This window comes from Pelmatolapia mariae, linkage group LG7, assembly GCF_036321145.2.
Source record: "Pelmatolapia mariae isolate MD_Pm_ZW linkage group LG7, Pm_UMD_F_2, whole genome shotgun sequence".
Lineage (NCBI taxonomy): Eukaryota > Metazoa > Chordata > Actinopteri > Cichliformes > Cichlidae > Pelmatolapia > Pelmatolapia mariae.
The window spans coordinates 61,055,441-61,074,710 of NC_086233.1; the positions used below are offsets into that span (position 1 = coordinate 61,055,441).

General features: G+C 41.2%; 2 protein-coding genes across 28 annotated transcripts in view; both read left to right on the top strand.

Moving 5' to 3' along the window:
• si:ch211-1e14.1 (UPF0606 protein KIAA1549) overlaps positions 1–5,004 on the top strand; it is a 36,082-nt gene extending 31,078 nt beyond the window's left edge. For all 4 annotated transcript variants that reach the window (XM_063480086.1, XM_065471412.1, XM_063480083.1 and 1 more), the window contains 4 exons: positions 512–564; positions 1,147–1,295; positions 2,311–2,465; positions 2,839–5,004. In XM_063480086.1, coding sequence (XP_063336156.1) covers positions 512–564; positions 1,147–1,295; positions 2,311–2,465; positions 2,839–3,030 — 549 coding nt within the window. In that variant the 3' untranslated portion in view covers positions 3,031–5,004. The remainder of the gene's footprint in view (positions 1–511; positions 565–1,146; positions 1,296–2,310; positions 2,466–2,838) is intronic.
• A 1,251-nt stretch (positions 5,005–6,255) lies between these two features.
• The window catches only part of mical3a (microtubule associated monooxygenase, calponin and LIM domain containing 3a), a 78,432-nt gene continuing 65,417 nt past the window's right edge, over positions 6,256–19,270 (top strand). For 20 of the 24 annotated variants that reach the window (XM_063480091.1, XM_063480090.1, XM_063480099.1 and 17 more), the window contains exon 1: positions 6,256–6,468. The gene's annotated coding sequence lies outside the window, so the exon portion shown is untranslated. The remainder of the gene's footprint in view (positions 6,469–19,270) is intronic. The other 4 variants (XM_063480108.1, XM_063480113.1, XM_063480115.1 and 1 more) reach the window with 1 other exon arrangement.

The window sequence follows — 19,270 nt, forward strand, 5'->3', positions numbered from 1 at the left end:
TAAAGATTTAATCCCAGACCTTCTTGACTGCAGTGAATACATTTTCACTCCCTGAATACACTTTTTGAGTGCTTTCTTATCTTTCATGCTGTTTTACAGCTGTTAATAACAATACTTTGTCCTCTATCCAACACGGGTGCTCACCCCAGAAGAGTGAAAGAAACACTGAGCAGTGCAGCCATAAAAAGCCCTTTGATGGTGCTTTTATATGCTATTAATAATATGGATATCCAACAAAACTTTGCTTGGTAAAAAATAACAATGTTCACTATGTAAAATAACCACCAAAAGCCAAATCTACAGTAAATTATAACACACACAGCAGGACTGTGTTCTCATAAGAATAACTGCATCAACTAAAAATCTTTTTTGCATTTCTTTTCCAATATTTGTATCGCTACACCCTGATGCTTCGTAAAAACAGTTCACTGTTTATACCCGAGATCTCTGTCATCACTGGTACTTGATCATTGTCACTTAAACACAGCACATCTCTGTTGGTCTTCCCCAGAGATTCCCTGAGATGGGCATGTCCTCTGCTGCAGTACAAGGCATGGCAACAAGGTCAGTAAAGCAGCTGAAAATAGAGTCGGGTATAAACTGATAAATGGTATGCTTTCCACATGTTCTTCATACCCCAAGAGGCATTTCCTATTTATAATTACAGGTGAACTTTCACCAGTGTGGACATTTTCTTTAGTTTACATTTATAGAGTTGAGCCTCATGAATAATGAAAAAGAGTCCTCTTTATTTTATTGTTTCAATGGATCAGGTCTGAACAGTGGCCTCTTAATAGACTCTGAAAAGGCTGCACATGTACACACATGTAGAGCATCAGCTGTCAACCATTTGTGTTTCCACTACCGGTATTTGGTAGCAAATTGTGAAATGTTTGACTATCAGGTTATTGATTGCACCATATAGGAAGGACTCCCTGTGATTAGAAATGTAAAGCATGCTAAAAAGTAGCACAAATACACACACAGTATGAAATGTCTCCATGTTCAGTAACAGTGCAAAAAAAGGGGGGAAAATCATCATCTGCTTTTAGTCAAATTGTTTACTTTAAACTGACCCAGAATTCAGCTATTGGTGCATCCCTATATTTTCTAAAATCATAAATGAGTTTTTGGTCTGTGTTTCAGGCAGGGCCTTGGCTCGAGCTACCTGCCACCAGGAGAAACAGCAGGGCACGGTGAGCAGCTCCAGCCAGACAGCCTGTACTCCAGCAGGGGCCTCTACGCTGATGAACTGCCCTCATCTGCCAGACCGCGTCCAGTGGGAGGAACCACAGGTACAAAAGGAAGTTCAATAGCATCACACAAATGCAATATTAACACAACAATATTGTATGTTCAGGTTGTTGCGCTGCCCCCCAAACAAAGCTCATGGTGTCCATTCATTTCTGCATCTCGTTTTCAACTTTTTTTTTAAATAGGAAAAAAGGAAACGCACATCTTAAGCAATAATGCTTAAAGATAGACATGTTCGTTATCTCAGTGTTTAGTCTTTATGCTATATTTAAATAATTTAGAGTAAACGCTATGTCCCACTCGGTAAAAAGAACAATGGATGTGTCACCATCTAAATGTAAATACTCCCACTGTCAGTTACAGCTAAACAACAAAATGAACCATTAACTCAAATATTTCCTTTTTTTTAATTCTTAGAGCTATACACTATTTATTTCTGACTTTGTTTAACAATAAACTGCTGAGAATATGTAACACTGACAGAAATAACTAGTGCAAACGTGAAAGGTTTTGCACTAGCTGTGACTACAGAGGAATAACTCTTGCATTTAAAATATGCCCTTTCTGAACTGGCTGAGTGTGCCATGCAGCGTGAATGTGCGATTAAAGCCATTTGTTGTTGCAGAAATGGGGTGTGTCAGCAAAACGTACAGCTGATTCAGGTTGCCAATATTTTTCTGCAATGATTGAAGAACATCTGTGATAGACGTGCAACCAGTCCAGGGTGCACGCTAACTCTCACCCAAAAACAGCTTGGCTAATCTGATGAAAGACAGTCAGGCAGCTGCCAATAACTTTGCAACTTCACTTACAGTGGGTATAAATTTGCATGCAGCTGACAAAATTTCAGACGCTGATGCCGAGTAAAGACAGTTTCATATATTCTCTGCTTAGATGAGAGAGCATAAAAGAATACTGCGGTGAATCCTGAGCAGTTTTGAGTATGAATGGAAGATACAGTAAGGGTTAAGGTTGGGCAAGAAGCTGGCATGATTAAGGTTCGGTCTTTAGGAAATTAGTGCGAGTAAGTATAATGTGTTTATTTATTTTTTTTAGGTGCTCAGCTCCATCATCTTGCACAAGTGGGTCTGTCCAGTCGGATGAATGGTTACCCAGCAGGAGTCAGGGCTGCTCCGGGCCAGAATGGAGGCTTAGGCTGGAACCACTATCATGATGACAATTTCTCCAGAGCAGAAGCTGAAAAAGATGTAGTGAGTGAATTGCACATTTTTATTTTTTAATTAACAAGTTAATTTAATCTCATTGAAACCTGAAACTAAATGAAATCCCAAACTTTTCATTTAATCATCAAATTATTTTTCCTTCTGAATCAAAGGGAAAAAAACAAACGCACAGTAACTTGATCCTAACAGGAAGCCAACTTTATTGCTTTTGAGAAACACCCACAGTTTAAGTTTGGTTTTCTTCTAATTTTCTGGTGTTCTTTCTGTTTTTGTTACTTGATATTTTTTATCTTATCTATTCTCTTCTTTTTTATCACCTCTCCCTGTTGTTCTGTTTGCCCTTTCTGTCCTGCCTGCTATTTATGGACCCCCTGACTGCTCGTCCTCCTCTATCTTCCAGATTCACCGGAGTGGTATCAGGGAGCCCACGGCCCCCCCGACCCATCTAGATGGTGTGGGTTATCTGACAGCCCCCCCACCTCTGGATACTTCTCCTCCCACTCATTCCTCTGCCTCCTTGATCAAGGCCATCAGGGAGGAGCTTCTGCGGCTCTCGCAGAAACAGGCGGCTGTGCCCAGCTACCACAGCTGAAGTCCTGGCTTCTAGTGTCCTGCTCTAACCAGTCATGTCACTGACCCTGCCTGCTTGCTTCACCTAATCTGACAGTGCTTCCCATGGAAGTCCATTAAGCTGTACAGCAGAGAGATAGTCCTGCTAAAGTAGAGAGGTTTGCTCCTCAGAAAATGCATAACAGGATGGCTGATAAAGGCTGAGATCAGCTGCAGTAGAGTACAGCTGACCAGAGATGACGTGAAACAGACGCGTGAACTCGACATGCCCGTGTTTCTTTCCTGTTCTTTACCGTGGACCAGGGAGCGCTAATGTCACATACTGTGGATCCATACGTTGGACTTGATTTTGCTGCATTTCCTCAGACTCTGTGTCATGGTTTCAACTTTATGTCGCCTTCACAAACAGAAATACAGTGTCAGACTGAAGTCACAATGTCTTTTTACATCACATAACCTGATGTATTTCTTCTTTTTGATGCAGACCCCTAACTTCCTTTCCACCATCAGGTGCTTCCTGTCTTCTGCCATGATGAGCCATGTTATGCCTTGACACTGTGATACAGTTCATGTGACCACACCTGCTGTTAGAGCCTACAGTAAGATCACAGTTCACAGCCAGCAATCCAGTTCAGACAGCAGGCAAAAAAGGGGCATCCATACACAGTAATAACACTCATTAATGCTACCTATTCTGTCCTTACTTACTACAGTAAAACAGTGTTCGACCTCTCAGCATACAGTATATACTTTTTCATGTTAAAGTGCTGTTTTTTTATTCATGTTGAGAAGCTACTTGATGGTTAAGCAAACAGGAGAACAAATCAGCCTTTAAACAGATCAAACAGTTTCTGAGCAAGTTTTAAAGACGCAGCCACAGATGTGGTACAAATAATAAAAGGTGACATACTTGATGATTATGGTCAATATTTAATGTATGTATTCATTATGTGGTTATTTGATGCACTGTATGCAGACTACTTGGTACGGCTCAGGTTTTTCATTAAGAGATTCCTTACGGACAAATCCGTAAAAAGACACTTTAGAAGGTCACATGGAAGAAGTTTAAATTAGGGAAAGTCACAGACACCAGTGTTCTGTTTGAACTCATTTCTGTGTCGAATACACATGGATGTCTTTTTCATGCAGTATTGGAAGTTTGATTTGCCTTTTTGTTAGCACAGGAAGGGAATACGTGTACTGTATTTCATTAACAGTTTACTTCAACTACTCATTTTTACATGCTTTTTAAATAGATTTGGATTTACCTTCCATCATTTAATTGTGTTCACCTGGCTCTTAGTCATCATGCTGGTTAGAAGTCATTCTAGGTCTTTTCCACAGGACGTGGTGCAATGTTTCGGAGGCCTGAAATTTTAATTTATTCGATTAAAATAAAAGAGGAAATGTGGGGTTTTATAGCAGGACTTGAAGATGTGTTTGTGCCAGGATAATATGGCAAATTCAAAATGTTCCCTGCACAAGCCTCGACTTCCAGGTGATTTTACTGATGTGGCCACGGTGTTCTTCTCATGCCTGTTTCGTTTCCATGTGACGTGCCTTTTGGACTCACCTGAATTGATTAAGCACCAGACTGTCTACTATTACGCTCCCAATTCTAACACAGAATTATTTAAAAGCATCATTATTCCAACATGGCTGTTAGTCAGTGGATGTAATGGCAGTTGAACTGTAAACGAATCGATGGAACATCAGGTAACAGTGACACTGTAGCTTTGTTGTCCATTACATGTTCATGGTTTATCCATCTCACACTGTACGCCTCCATCTGCTGGTCCTGTACTGTAACTGCATCCTTGTATCCATCCTCAGTTGCTTTTTGTTGTTGTTGTTTATTTCCAGTCCTTTTCTACGTGTTCTGCTATGTAAAAATGATTCGTTGGCTGGCCCAACTTTCCATTTGCATGTTTAATTGTTGTATTTCTTTGGCTTGGTTTTGAGCATGCTATTTCAAAATTTGTGAAATACAAAGTAAGCTGTAACTTGAGCTGCCTTTTAATTAATGTACATTACCAGAGTGAAAATTACTTCAGATTTTATTTTGCTTTGGTTTCATTTGAGCAATCATAACATCTGACGTCATTCATCCAAAACGTCACATGCTTACAGGTGTTGTAGTTACACCAGAAAACCACAGGGTGCCAGCACATCACAGGAAAACTATCTGTACTTAACGACAAAGCGCGCTCCCCCGCTGCACATGACGTAACCAGTTCCCATGGATAATTCTAGGCGTCTCTGAAAGCAGGTCAGTCGGTGGGCTCTTTACGTCTTTTTGAAGAATTGTGAACATGCAACAGATGTTTATCATACAGCAGAGTCTCTTTGGATCAGTGATGCTTCCACTAGCCTTTGGGTGAGATGAATTTTTCTAACCACCAATATCTGGAAAATATGAACATACAAAACACACGAATTAAATGAATCAATCAAGATGCACCGGTGATCAGTGACTGTTACACGTTTATATTTCTCTTAAAATAACCTCCAGCTCCTCGTTCACTGACTCGTATCCCCATCACAGCTTCTAAAGCCAGTGAGTGAGGCATCTAAATGTTCAGTAAATCTCCTGATCTGTCTCTACAGGGGGTTGACTTTGCACAACTCTGCAAGTATTTGACAGCACACTCCTGAGTGGTCAATATTCACAGTCCATGCGCACATTTGGTTATTTTTATGGCTCCAAAACGGCAGCAAATTCATCTGGTCTTAGTTTTAAGAAGTAAACCTTAATAAGGGATTTGATGACTTATAGTCATCGACTATAAGTCGATCATTTCTTGTGTTTCGATTTTGTTTCCGATCTCCTCTATACACAGGAGTCATGCTGTGGCAAGAGATGAATTCATTTTTACTTAATAATCCGTCATTTTAATTTCACGATGCTGCTAGTTTTAGTTATAGCTCTGTCTGTTCTTTCATCATGCCTATCTGTTTGCTGCAGAGTATCCCAGGCTTGCTGCCTCTTGCCCGGTATCTAAACCGTCCCCCACCTCTCCCCACCTTCCCTACGGTAATCCTGTCTGTGTGTTGTCCCGTCCCAGCTCAGAAAGCTGAGCGCAGCCTGGACACACACAACAAGAGCACACCCAGGAGTTAATCTGGATCATGATGGTAATTACTGCCTGTGCGTCCAGCCTGTAGGAGGGTATTGTCCACTAAGGGAGGAGTCAAACAGTCGGTTCTGCCTACTGACCTTGGAGAAAACTGCGAGGGAGGTAGGCAGGGGAGGGAGGAGAGGAACAGGGAGAAGGAGGCAGCACACTGACTGAGTTTCAGCACTGCAGATCTTCCTGTCTGCCTTCAGCCGCTCTTTCTCTCACTTTGCTGGTGAAAGACAAAAAGCATTGAGAGGAGGGAGGAGGAGAATTGTGAAAGGAGTCTTTTTACTGATGATGGACGAGGATTTCTTTCTTTTTATTTAATCTTTAAAGCCCCTGTGAGTATTGCCTGTTATCTGCTTGTCATTCAATCTGCTCTTAGCTGCACATGTGTATTCTTTGACTGTAATAAGAGTCACATCTCAGGAATGTACTGATGTTACAAGACGGGTTTCTCAACCAGAGTCCCACGGACGGGGTGTCTTCCCACTTTGTTTGTTTTTGTAACCAAGGTAGATGTTTGGGTTCTCCTGAATAGGGTGCAGTTGCAGACGTGTGTGTGTGTGTGTGTGTACGTGTGTGTGTGTGTGTGTGTGTGTGTGTGTGTGTGTGTGTGTGTCAGAAAATGACATTCCTGCAGTTTCATGACAGTGAATGAGGCAAGTATTGTTGACACAGCCTACGATGAACCCTCACAGCTGTTAGCTTTGTTGCAGTGGCGCTGCTGTGGGAGGTTGTGGTCCTCGCCCTCCTTGTTTACAAGCATGGCTTCTTATGCAATTCTCTGCATGCTGCACTGTTACATACCATTAGAGCTGCTGCTGCTGCCTACAGTATGAATCAATGGCAGCACGAATAGTTGACTGATGGCGACACTGCAGACATCTTCTGCGGTACCCAGCTAAGGGCCAGCTGGCACTGATGTCATAGAAGCATGCCACTGTGTTCACTTTTAGCATTGGCTGCTCATATGAATTTTGCATGAAACTGCGTGCCTTCATTTGTCTCAAATACCACACACATTTTTTTCCTGGATTTTCAGTCACGTTTTTATGACCAGCAGTGCCTTCAACATTATTGTGTGGTCTAAAACCTACATTTCCCTTCTCTCCACCCCTTTTATCTCCTTTTTATCTCTACCAACCAATGCAGGTTATCTTTGCTCTGTCATCTCTGCCTGTCTTCTCTGCACGATAGTGAGGTGAGGGTGTCAGGGGGATTTCTGAGCTAGAGATGCAGAAACAGCAGCGATAAGAGAAAGTTTAGATTTTCTGCACATGTGTGTGTGACATGAGCATCATCTGACGTAATGGAGGAAAGGCATGGATCTCCAGGAGGATCTGTTTTCATAACAAATGAACATTTATCTCTCTCTGTGTGTGTGAGAGAGAGATAAGCAAGGTTAGAGAAGGGTACAGAAAGAAAGTGCCAGTAGCTAGTGCTGCCCTACTTACCACTGCATGACACATATTTTATCCAAGTTTAGAAGCAAAAGTGTCTGCATGCATTAAGCTCACCATTGTACCGCCTCGTGTCAGGTCAGGTAACTCTTGCTGACATCACCTCTGGTCGCCGGCGGACGATCGCTGTCCTCAAGGTCACAGTGCAGGTTATCTGTTTCTCTGTCACCCCCTCTCCACCAGGCTGTACTGTATCAGAAGACACAGTGTGACATTGTGCGCTGCCGCTGTGCTGAGTAGGAGGCAGCACTCATATGATGTTCTAGGGAGAGGTGAATAGCTGTCATTCATGAGAGGGTGCCCGTTTGCTCGGCAGCTGACTTCAGACACTGATCCTGCCTGTCAGCTGCTGGGGGGTGTCTTCCACAGACCTAACTGTTGTGTCCTTTGCACTAGTAGCTGACACATTAAACATGTTTATTGTTCTTTATAGCAGACAAGGAAACACAGCACAGGTTTTGGAGTCCAGGGAATACGGGTCATATTTGAAGAAGCCTTTTATTAGGAAAGCAGTTGCAGGAAATAAGGATCCTTTTACAAACTCCTAACTAGTTTTGGTTCAGAAACCCTTCTTGCAAAAGCGTTATAGTTCATGTTGTTAGGTAGCTGTGGTATTTTGTTAAACTTTATAAAGATATCCGGTACGCCACAGCTGATCCTCTGACAGCATTAATCCCTATTAGCAGGCACTGGATCTCTCTGCACTGCTGTCCTTCAGACCACATCCTCTGGATGTTTTCAGGACAGTTTGCACCACCACCAGCAGCAGCTCTGCCAAGACCAGCCCAGCAGCTATTAGTGTGTATGTGGAAGAGTAGAATGAGACCACAAACAACGTTGTCCCACTTTTAACTTTCCCTCACTCTATATATCGAGAAGAACTATAAAGATGGAGCAAACAACAGAGATGCTGATGGAATGAAAAGAACCAAAACGCTGGTTATGTGTTTCTTTGTACTTAAATGCACACACACAGTCCTTTTACCTCTTTCAGAGGAGCCTTAGACTTTGTGTTCTGGTTGCATGCTGTCTGGACAATAATCAGCAGGTAATCCCTTTAAGCCATTATTTCTCTAATTGCTTTGTCTTGGTCAGCAGATGGACACCGCGGGGATGTTGTTTTGTCCTGTCTGCTTTCTCTTTAGTGAATCATAGTTGAGTACAGAAATAACCTGTGCAGTATTGTTTGCTCGACTGCATATTCATTCGCTTATGAAACAAGATTAAAATGATTATTTGCTTTTGTATCAGTATAGTCCCTGTGGGCAGAGAACACAGTATACGAAACAGCAATGTGGAAAGTCTTTAACTGTGCAATAATCTCACAACTTTCTTCACTGTCTAATAGCATCCATTTAACAACTAATGATAACTAATGATTCGATCTTGAAATTGATCAATCATGTACCACAGGACTTCAAGCTGGCAACAATGAAACCACTACTTCACTTCAGCATCACTTGACCGAGTTATCTTAGCTAACTATAGCCAATCTCCAACCTTCCTTTTATCTCAGTTATTCTTGAGTATTTAGTGTGCTGCTCATCCGCCACATTGAAAGGAGCCAGTTGAGGTGGTTCTGGCATCTGACTAGGATGCCTCCTGGACGCCTCCTAGATGAGGTATTTCGGGCATGTCCTACTCGGAAGAGGCCCCAGGGGAGACTCAGGATTCACTGGAGAGAACACATCTTTCAGCTGGCTTGGGAACATCTCAGTGTCCCCTCGGATGAGCTGGAGGAGGTGGCTGGGGTGAGGGAAGTGTGGGCTTCTCTTGCTGAGACTGCTGCCGCCGTGACTCAAACCGTGACAAGCGGCAGAAAATGGATAGATGCAGGAAGGGCTTAAATACATACAGTATATATATGGATGACCTCTAATTTCCTCCTTCCAAATTTTTATAAAACTGGGGTCATTGTACGTACAGTGAAACATAAATCCTGAACCTGGCTACTCTGAGTTAAAAGTAAAAGTCAGGAAACCACAAGAAAAGTCTTTTCTCAGGACAAAATAATAAGCAATCCACATCTGAAGTTTTCTTTGGGCAACATTTAGGCTGGCCTGATAGATGATGACTTTATGGCCATGCTAGCTCACATAACATTACAGCCAGTGGCGTAAGTGATCCATAAATGTCCCAAGTAGCCCAGATTAGGCTGGGGTAGTGAGAGTGGTTTTTAAACATGGTGAGCTCTGTCCAATTTTACATGTCAATGCTGTGCGTGGCTGCCTAGTAAAGATGACATAAAATGACAAGAACAATAGAAAATTTGAAATTAGTGCAACTTTCATGCCCTGTTTTATTTTTCCTGCTGTTAAAAATAGTATGATAACAACATGTTAGCACAAATTGCCCCAGGTAGGACCGGGCTGTGCATATTTATCTCGGTGTGTTACGTCATTGTCTACACACAAATCTTGCGAGTACAGATGAGCCCGCTAGGGGTGATGGTGGGAGACTCACAGCAAAGGGCACCTGGAGGAGTTACACAGGCCACAGGGTCAGAGTTTTATAAATAGAAGCAACACACATTCAGACGTGAGAGTCATGCCCACAAACACATGCACAGGGAGGAGTAGAAAGTGGCTTTGGTCTTGGTTGCAGCTGTCCCTCTGGCTCTTCTTTCCAATTTCACTGGAATCAACTTTCAGACAGATGGAGCCAGCTTTGAAAAACTTTCATTAAAGTGAATAAATACTGATATTGCTATTGAGAGAACACCTTAACCAGCAATTTTGCTACTAAAGTGACAGTCTTCATATACCGTTTAAAAAAACAAATTGACTACAAAGTTGCTGCTTTGGCATTTTAACATTACATTTAGGAATTGCAGGTATACAGAAAAAGGTTAAGGTCAATAGAAATAGGCTTGGACATTTAAAACCTTAGCATATGAGAAACATGGATGCATAGAATTTATTTAAACATGACTCTACAGTCTTATTTCAGCGAGGGGGGTGTAAGTGCGAGTACAAGAACTCAAAGTCGTATATTTTAGCTAATTTATGCTGGCAGATTGTCCTCGTATTCATTGCCCAGATCTTGTATTTACAGTGATCTTTCTGTTTTTTTAAAAACAGGCCTGTTATTTTGCGGCCTTCAAAGATTTGTCTTTATAGTGTCACTTTTTTAAGATTAAATCACTGCCATCTGATGTATGTCCACATTACACTCAGGCGTGTCTGACTCTTCATCTGCGTTTCTTGATCACAACAGCACTAAACAAACACTCCTGTAACCTAGTAACCATCCAGAGTGACACAGTGTACTGGTAGACTCTTGCATTAACCTGTCAGCGGGCCATTGCTGTTGTGAAATTGTGGGCTGTAGAGAGCGGAGTCCCAGCTAGCTTAAAGAAGTCTGACAGAGTATCGATTCCAGCTGGGTTGTAACGCAGGTTCAACCCTTGAGGGGGGGACAGAAAAGCAGTCCCTCCTTCTCTCTAACAGAGGAGTCCTCAGTTGGAAAGCAGGAGGGATTGTGCAAAGAATAATGTACATGCCTTTTTCATAATCCACATCTCTGTGATCCCAGGAACTGGCTGAGCTCTGGCTAACCTGCTTGATGAACTGTGGGAATCTTCTTTTACACCACATGTATTATGTGTAAAATCCTATTCAGTGTGGTTGGATACTCAGGGTGTGGCTGCTGTCTATTTTTATTCTAGCCTTTGGTAGATATTTTCCCTAGCAGTGGGAGGGTACGTTCATTTCAGGCTACAGAACTGACTCTTACCTGCTTCTCCTTGTCTCGCACTGGCCCTTCTGTCATAACAGGCTGTCACTGGAACCTGCCTGCGTCCACATCTGTCTAAGGCTACATGTCTGTCTTTCTATAGGCTAGAGAGGAAGATCAGATATAATATCACTGATTTAGGAAGACCCACACGGATACAGCTTCTGTGAAGACAGCCAGAGACGAGCTGCTGACAGGGAAACCATCCAAGAGCACACAGTTACCACAGTAACCAGTTAACTGACACCAAAGAAAGGCTGACTACACGATTTAGAGTTACCCAACATGCTGCTCCACACCCTCACTGGATGAGAAAATTATGGGATGCCCACACTGGCTGAAATGACTGTTGTTCCTTTCGGTGACATCCAGCTTGTATACATGACACATCGACTGTTATTATGCTCTTGTGCATTAAATCTAGCAGCATGCCAGTGTTGCATATGTTTGGTATGTTTAACTTATTAACATCAATGTAATTTTGTTTTCCGCACTGACTTCAAATGTGGAAATAACTCTGTGGAATTGCTCTTTTTACTCAGGTGGAGTTTGTTTAAGAGAACAGACATTTCCCTGTCTTTAATAACGATGAGCTCATTGAGATGAGCGGGGATAAAAGAGAAAAAGCAAAGACTGGGGTCAGAGATCAGAGCTGATGTCAGGATGAGAGCTGCAGGCCAAATGTGATTCACTCATATGCATGCACAAGCATACAGAGTGTAGCAGGAATCTGACAGACCACGGAGAAATGAGCTGCAAAGCTTGGCATTATGCATGTGGATACCAGCACAATTCCCACCTACTACATCATTAAACATTCTTTTCCATCAGTTTCTCTTAATTTAGCTGTATATTTGTGTTATTTCAAAATAAAAGCATTGTATATGAATACCAAATACCAGTAGCTAACCCACTTGAAAACTAGAAACCTCTTTTCTCAGCTTCACTTCAAATGAGTCATCATTCAAATAACCATCATTATGACTCATTGTTTGCTTTATCTTCATGCCAACAATCATTTCCGAGGGCAGGGCATCATATATTTCAGCTTAAATTGATCTTAATTTATATTTTGGAAAAAAGGTACTTTGTTATTCTTATGTGATTTTTGCCATTCATCTGGAAAATATTCTGTTTTTAAATGTGTTGTTGCAGAAATGCAGTTTGCCAGAATGCAATCAGAATTCATTATGACCCAAACTTCCCTTTTGCAATGAAGATGACAAGCATGTCATCATCTCATGTTTTGGAGAGAGTAAAGACTGAAAAGGGCCCTGCACCCTTATGAAGATTCAAAGGGCCTTACTGCTTTGCAGTCTCTCTAAGCCAGCATTTAACCACCATGCATAAAGAAACCTTGCAGTAATCCAAATATATTAAAGCCTACTAAGGCTGTCAAGCTATTATTTCATACCTTCATGTCTTGTGAAGTCCATAGAACCTCATCAGGCTGAAAAGAAGAAAACAGGAAATGAAATGCATCACATGAGGCCTCTTCAGTGAGGTCTTTCCCTGAGCTCTGGGATTATCAAGATTGCTGGACTTTGTCATCTACTTTCTTGTAAATGAAAGGTTGCATTCTTTACTGATGTGTTCTTCATTTCCTCAGATAGATATATCAGACTGTGATAATCCAAGCAGCTTGTGTGCATATGTGCATTTAACTGAGATCAAATATAGGTGGTTTTGAGTGAATTTGTGGATATAACAGTATTTACTTCTTCTACATAAGCTACTAAGAATGACAGCCCCAAATCTTTTAGTCTAGTGCCACAATTGGGTCCAAACCTTAATTTGTTGTTCACTCTTATTAATCATCAGATGCCAGCTTGCTGTGATGCAAACATTACTGTGTTGTGATCATGTTAGCATACTGATCTTAGTATTTAGCTTGCAACATTGTTGTGCTTAGCTGGGGAGAGTCACAGAGCTGCTTGCCTGGCTTTGGACTGTTCTTGTTGCAGCTCACCTCCAAAGAGCATGTGTCAGTGCCAGTCAGCATCAGTACAGCAGTGAGGTCAAGGGGTTCGTTTGCTAATGAATTTCGAGTTTCTGTGTTTTTAACCTTTCTAATTCCACTTGCTGACCACATTAACATCATAATTTAGCCCAAGAAGACCCTGATATTCTCAATACACACCCAAAGCAGAAGTCTTAGGGTGTAGGTAGTGGCAGAAAGGACTTTTCTGTCTGACTCAAAAGAGGTGGAAAGCTTTAAAAACAGCGGCTTTGTCTATCTGATCCTCATCTACAGGTGCGATAAAAGCCGTTAAGGGAAAGGTGGCAGTGGGATGAAAGTCTATGAAAGTCTTGTCAAAGCATGAGTAAGAGCTAACAGCAGAACAAAAGCAGTTCTGTTCTTTATGAGATAAAGAATTCATTACTCAGTCTTCCCTTGGTTTGATTTCTGCTCAGCAGCCACTGCTCATAGTCATGTTTATTCAACATATTTGTATAGATAATACCTTTTCTCAGATTTCCTCATGTTGGTTGTAAATAATTATCCTGCTTCCAAAAATAGTTTGCAATTGTGGGTGGAGTTTTTTGTGTGTGTAAGGATATTTGTCAGAGGCCAAAGGCAGCAGCTCTGCATGACGTGTAGAAGAATGCACAATAAAGACGCTGCTGTTTGTGCCTGTGTTTGGGAGTCGGGGACAGGCCACACGGTTGAGCCCCCTGTTCTCCACTCTTTGTATCCTGGTCATTCACTACAGTCTCTCTTTGTGCCAGCCACAGATCACATGTCACAATATTTGAACAGCTGCAGTCGTTAGCTGTGTGTTTTCTCTCTTCCTTCGACACGGAGAGTGGAGATCTGGTTTGATAACACAGACTGTGAGAATTTGGACAGGTGAGCAGTAGGAGAAATATCTGTAGTATGGTGCAAGCGTCACATACAAACTACTGTAATTAAAACAACGACAACAGTAAAAGAAAAACATCAAAAGAGTGACAGCTGAGAATCCTCCCCTAGGATGGAGCGGGATCAATTTGGTGCTATTAAACAAATTGACATCTTATAATGGATTATGTTAGAAACCTAACGGCTCCGTTCATGCTGTCACCTTAACCTAAACCTGTCAATATCAGGACTTGGAACATGATATCTGCTCGTCGAGCCTTCTTGAACACCGTAGCTACTATCCATTGCATTTCCAGGCTGGAGAAACGTTGCCAGTTTTTCTTTCAACATACACTTAAATATCTTCTTCTCTGTTGTCCCGTTGCGTTATTGGCCTCACAGAAAGTGAGTCATATCCTCGACACCAGGAGGCTGCTGTAAGAGAGCCAATAAAACTGTCTTTGAAGAAACTCACACTAACACATCTCAGGGCCTTTTAAGCAACTCGTGCAACGCAAGAATTCAGAATTCATTTACACCGCTCATGTCCCTTGATAGCTACAGGACAAGGACTGTTTGTTGTATTATTCAGTCTCCTACAGCAGTAAAGGTCACTGATAATAGTAGACACAATGCGAGAGAATTGTGTGTCGTGTATAGCGCATGTGCACTATATATATGTTACAGGTACGTGTGCCTGTAACAGGGGTAGAGGTGTTTGGTTTCTGTCCTTGGGCTGTATGTGTGCACAGACTCACGGACGACCATCATGGCCACTTTGTATCAAGTTGAAGCGTCAACTGAAACCATTACCTGTTTGTTGTGCACTTAATGAATCATCACGATAAGCTGGAATTCAAAAGTATACTTGAAGCTAAAAAATGTAACAACTTAATCTTGCTGTTTTTTCACTTGAGGAGTAAAAGTCAAGCTATATGTTAGCTTTGATGGAAGCTGAAAAAACCCAGCTCTCCAGCTCAGCTTATGTTGTCAGATGTGATCAACTTGAATTTTTGGGTAATATATGCGAGCTGATTTGTACTGAGATTTGAGGCCATTGTGTAAACTGCAGTTCAGCTCTGCTTTGTCTCCAACTTTAATGAAAAAGCTTTGCTGAGGACTGTGTTTACTGACTTCTGATTACAGTTAGCAAACCCATCATCTGATCAGGGTGAGTACATAGCAGCCTCATGGTCTCTCTGAAGGGGGGAGAGTGCATGAAAAAGGGAGAAAAAAAAGGCAGAGGGCACCTTGGCAGTCTAAAGCAGAATGTGATTAAAATTCTGTTCTAGTCGCAAGCACGCATTGTTTGGAATCACCATTTGGTATTTGATAAGGCACAGCTTAATCGCACCCTCTGGGGAAAGTGTGGAAAGTAACACTGATGACGCTTTGCTGGGTACTCGCAATACAAGAAGAACCCAGATGAAAAGAGTTCTGTAGGTCTCACAAAAGATAAGTCCAGTGTGAGTCTAATACCAACAACGCAGGAGTCCTGAAATGCAACTCAGTGGCATCTTTTTCCCCTCTGCCTTCTGAACAACCACACATTTCAAACCCACCACACATTTGGAATAGATCTTGAATTATTATTTTTATTTTGAAGCTTCAAGCCCATGTTCAGATGTTACAAAATAAGCTCCCTTCACAGTCTCAGAAAACATTGCACAACCATTGTGTTACACTGTTGAAAGAAGAGTGAACTACACTTCTTGTATAAAGCTGAACGGTTGGTCGTTTAACTTCATATCATAAATCTATTTCTTTAAAAGTGTATATTTCAAGTATTATAATCAACATAATGCAACTTGACCTTTATGTGTGCCGCCTGATAGTGTTTGCACGCCAGCTGTTTTCAAAGGCAGCCATGTTTCCCACACAGCCAAACAAATATATAGTAATGACATGCAAAAACACTCCTCTTCATGAAGACACTATGAAGCAAATTTCCCTCAAGGAAGCATGCTTCTGTTGGATTAGTTATGTAATTGTAATAGTGAGCTAGAGTTTTGATGTGACTGAAATAAATCCATTATCGAAACTAGTGAACTAGTGTGCTGTGGCACAACCTTTTTATTGTGTCCCAGCCATCATGAATATTACCTTGTAGCGGAATGTAATTCAATTTATTAGACCATCTAATTCCATGGATTTAGATGCAATTATCCATTTTCATGCACTGTTTAGTCCAGCATGTTTTTCCTCTACCACCTTATTAAATTTAGTGAGACAGAAATGACAGTTGATCCTGCTGAATTAAGATGTTATAGTAAGATTAGTGCCAGCAGAGGGGAAAACAATATACCTTACCCGTCAGAGTGAATAGAGCAATAACATGTATGTTTAATCTTTGAGGGCAAATAAGCAGAGTAAACACTTTCACTCCTTTATCCAAGATAAAATACAGTTTTTACAGCCTATTTATCCATATTTACCTGTGCTGAGGGTGTGGAAACTTTACCTGAACGATATAGGCCTTGCCACTCTGACCAAACCTCCACATTGGTGCTGGTATAGTTTGTTGGTGCTGGTGATATGATCTGTAACAGCAATATAGGAGGGGTTGCCATGTGGTGCAGAAATTCATGGTGCCCATAACTAAGATGGCCTTTAGTGCCGACATGAGTTTTTCACATTGAAAGTGATTTTGAGTGAATTAGCTCAGCTGTAGGCATCACCCTTTAATTTGCTTCAATCATTCATGTCTCCTGTAGTGCCAGAAATTCATATCTAATGTCTTAGAACTAATTTAGAAACATTAGCAAAAAATCTTAACTGTAATGGGAAACATGGTTAGCTTTATACCTCAAAACAGCTTGTTTGTTAGCATGTTAGCATGCTTACAAATAACTAGCTTTAAGAACTAATGTACCCCCAAAACCACAGCCTTACAGAAATACTTGATTAAAACCTTTAAGTTATGTTTAACTTTTACTTTTCATTTCTGTGGCTGTTTTTGTTGTTGTTGTTATGGAAGCATTAAACGTATTCTCTTATAAAGCTAATACATGCAAAATATACCTTTTTATTCTGTTGTATTCTAAGATCAATACCTTCCTTGTAATGTGTATAAGAAATTGTTAAAATAAACTGAATTATTTTTCCTGTGGATGCCCACAGCTCACTCTTTAGCATGATCCACTCTACGGCGGTAACCCCTGACCCCTAAACACCTTGAGTCATGACATTCACAGCCATACTTAGAGCAGGAACGTGCACGTTGCTAAAGATCAGAGACTACTGACTCTTGTAGGAACGGATGGATTTATAGCCTACCAACTTAGCAGTTCATGGACACGGTGAATAACCAGCAGTGTGAGAAATGTTTCCAGTGTGGCCGCACCCTGACCACTACATCTTTTTTCAGTCCTCACACAGCCCTGGTCCGAGGTATCCTAAACACATATGCTTAAATTTAGACTGGCTCAGACTGACCACAGACACAGCCTAACCTCCTGAAATCTGACACCCACTGTCTGCTGTTTCTCTCTCTCCTGACTCTGTGGGTAGGTGCGTTTTCACTTTCTAACTTTTGTTCACCGATTTCCTTTGTTGAGCACCCAACCATCTCACACACAAACACCTCAGTCTCTCATAACCTCTCCCTCTATTCTTCGTGCTCGGGGGCAGCCGACTGGAGCTGATTTACGTACTGTTTGCACAGAGTTAGAGCTCACAGTTCTGGAGGAAATGAAACGTTAAAGTTACATACTGATACGATTCTTAAAAGCCCTTTCCATTATCACTTTTTTGGACTGACAGAATTCATGCTGTGTTTATCTGAACGATCAAACAATTGTCCTCCCTAAATTAAAAACTAAAAAAAGCTGTGCACACATCTTTCTTGAGCGCTGTTGACAAGCTTACTGCTGGAATCCTATTTATTCATACTGGAGCATTTCCTCGGTTGTTGAGTGTGTGTCTTCAGGTGATTTATTTCAATTTTTATCCAATAAGTAAATAAACAGTTGGTGATTCCATTAATAATAGTGGAGCAGTGAAAATTTAACAGGAAGGTGGGGCGAGAGCAGAGAGCAGGTGAAAACACACAGCAAATCTGACCCATTTTCACCTGCGCAACCAGTAAGACGTCTCAAAATCTGCTGTCCTTCTGCGCATAATATCTGACAGTTTGATCCTTTCAGTGTTCTGGAAATATAGTTATATCTGGGGACTGGTCTACAATGGAAACGTTCCACTTTGTTTGACACTTTTTTAATCACATTCAGTGGCGTATTGTACTGCTTTCTCAAGTAAACGTTACTTTCTATTGTAGTAAACAGGTTTTAGTTTAGAGTTTAGATAGATAGAACTTTATTAATCCCTCGGGTAGGTTCCTCTGGGAAATTCAGTTATATGTTATATAGTTATATATAGTTATATTATATAGTCAGTTATATGTATATATGTTTTTCTATTGATAAAATGCTAGTTTCTCTAGCTCTGTGCCCATCATTTAAATTTGCTGATAGTTTAATTAATTGATCAATTATTCTTAGCATTAATATGCTCTCAAATTGAAACATGAATATCCAAGTATCCAAGTAAGGTCAATCCGATGAGGAAGATTTACTTTTGCCATTCCTCTTCTCAGTTCCTTCTCCTCTGCAGCTTAGTGCTCAGTGGCCCATAACAGCTTCCTGATGGCCGGCTATGAACATGATGAGATCACTAGTATCACTGATCTCATCATCTTTTCATTCACACTCACACGAGAAGGGAGAGGGGAGAGCTTATGTACAGAGACACTTGAGAGAATTGGAGGAGAGGGTACAGTAACAGTGACAGCCTCAATATGAATGTAGCCGTACAGATGAAGGCCTTATGGCTGTCGTGTGTTTCAGAGAGCTGGACCTGCATTAACATGTCGTCTGCTACAGTTAAGCTGCACTTTTGTAAACGAGTCAATCATCACACATAAAGCATATTTGTTTGTTTTTTTCAAGTGTTAGACTCACAGTAAATAAGACATAAATCAGATTTCTTCAGCATTTTAATTTTGTTTGTGTACAGTTTTTGCACCAAAGATGGAGTGATATAGATGCAAGACAAGGACGCACTAAGCAAGTCCTGCATTTTTTATTCTGTTGAAAAACAGTGTTT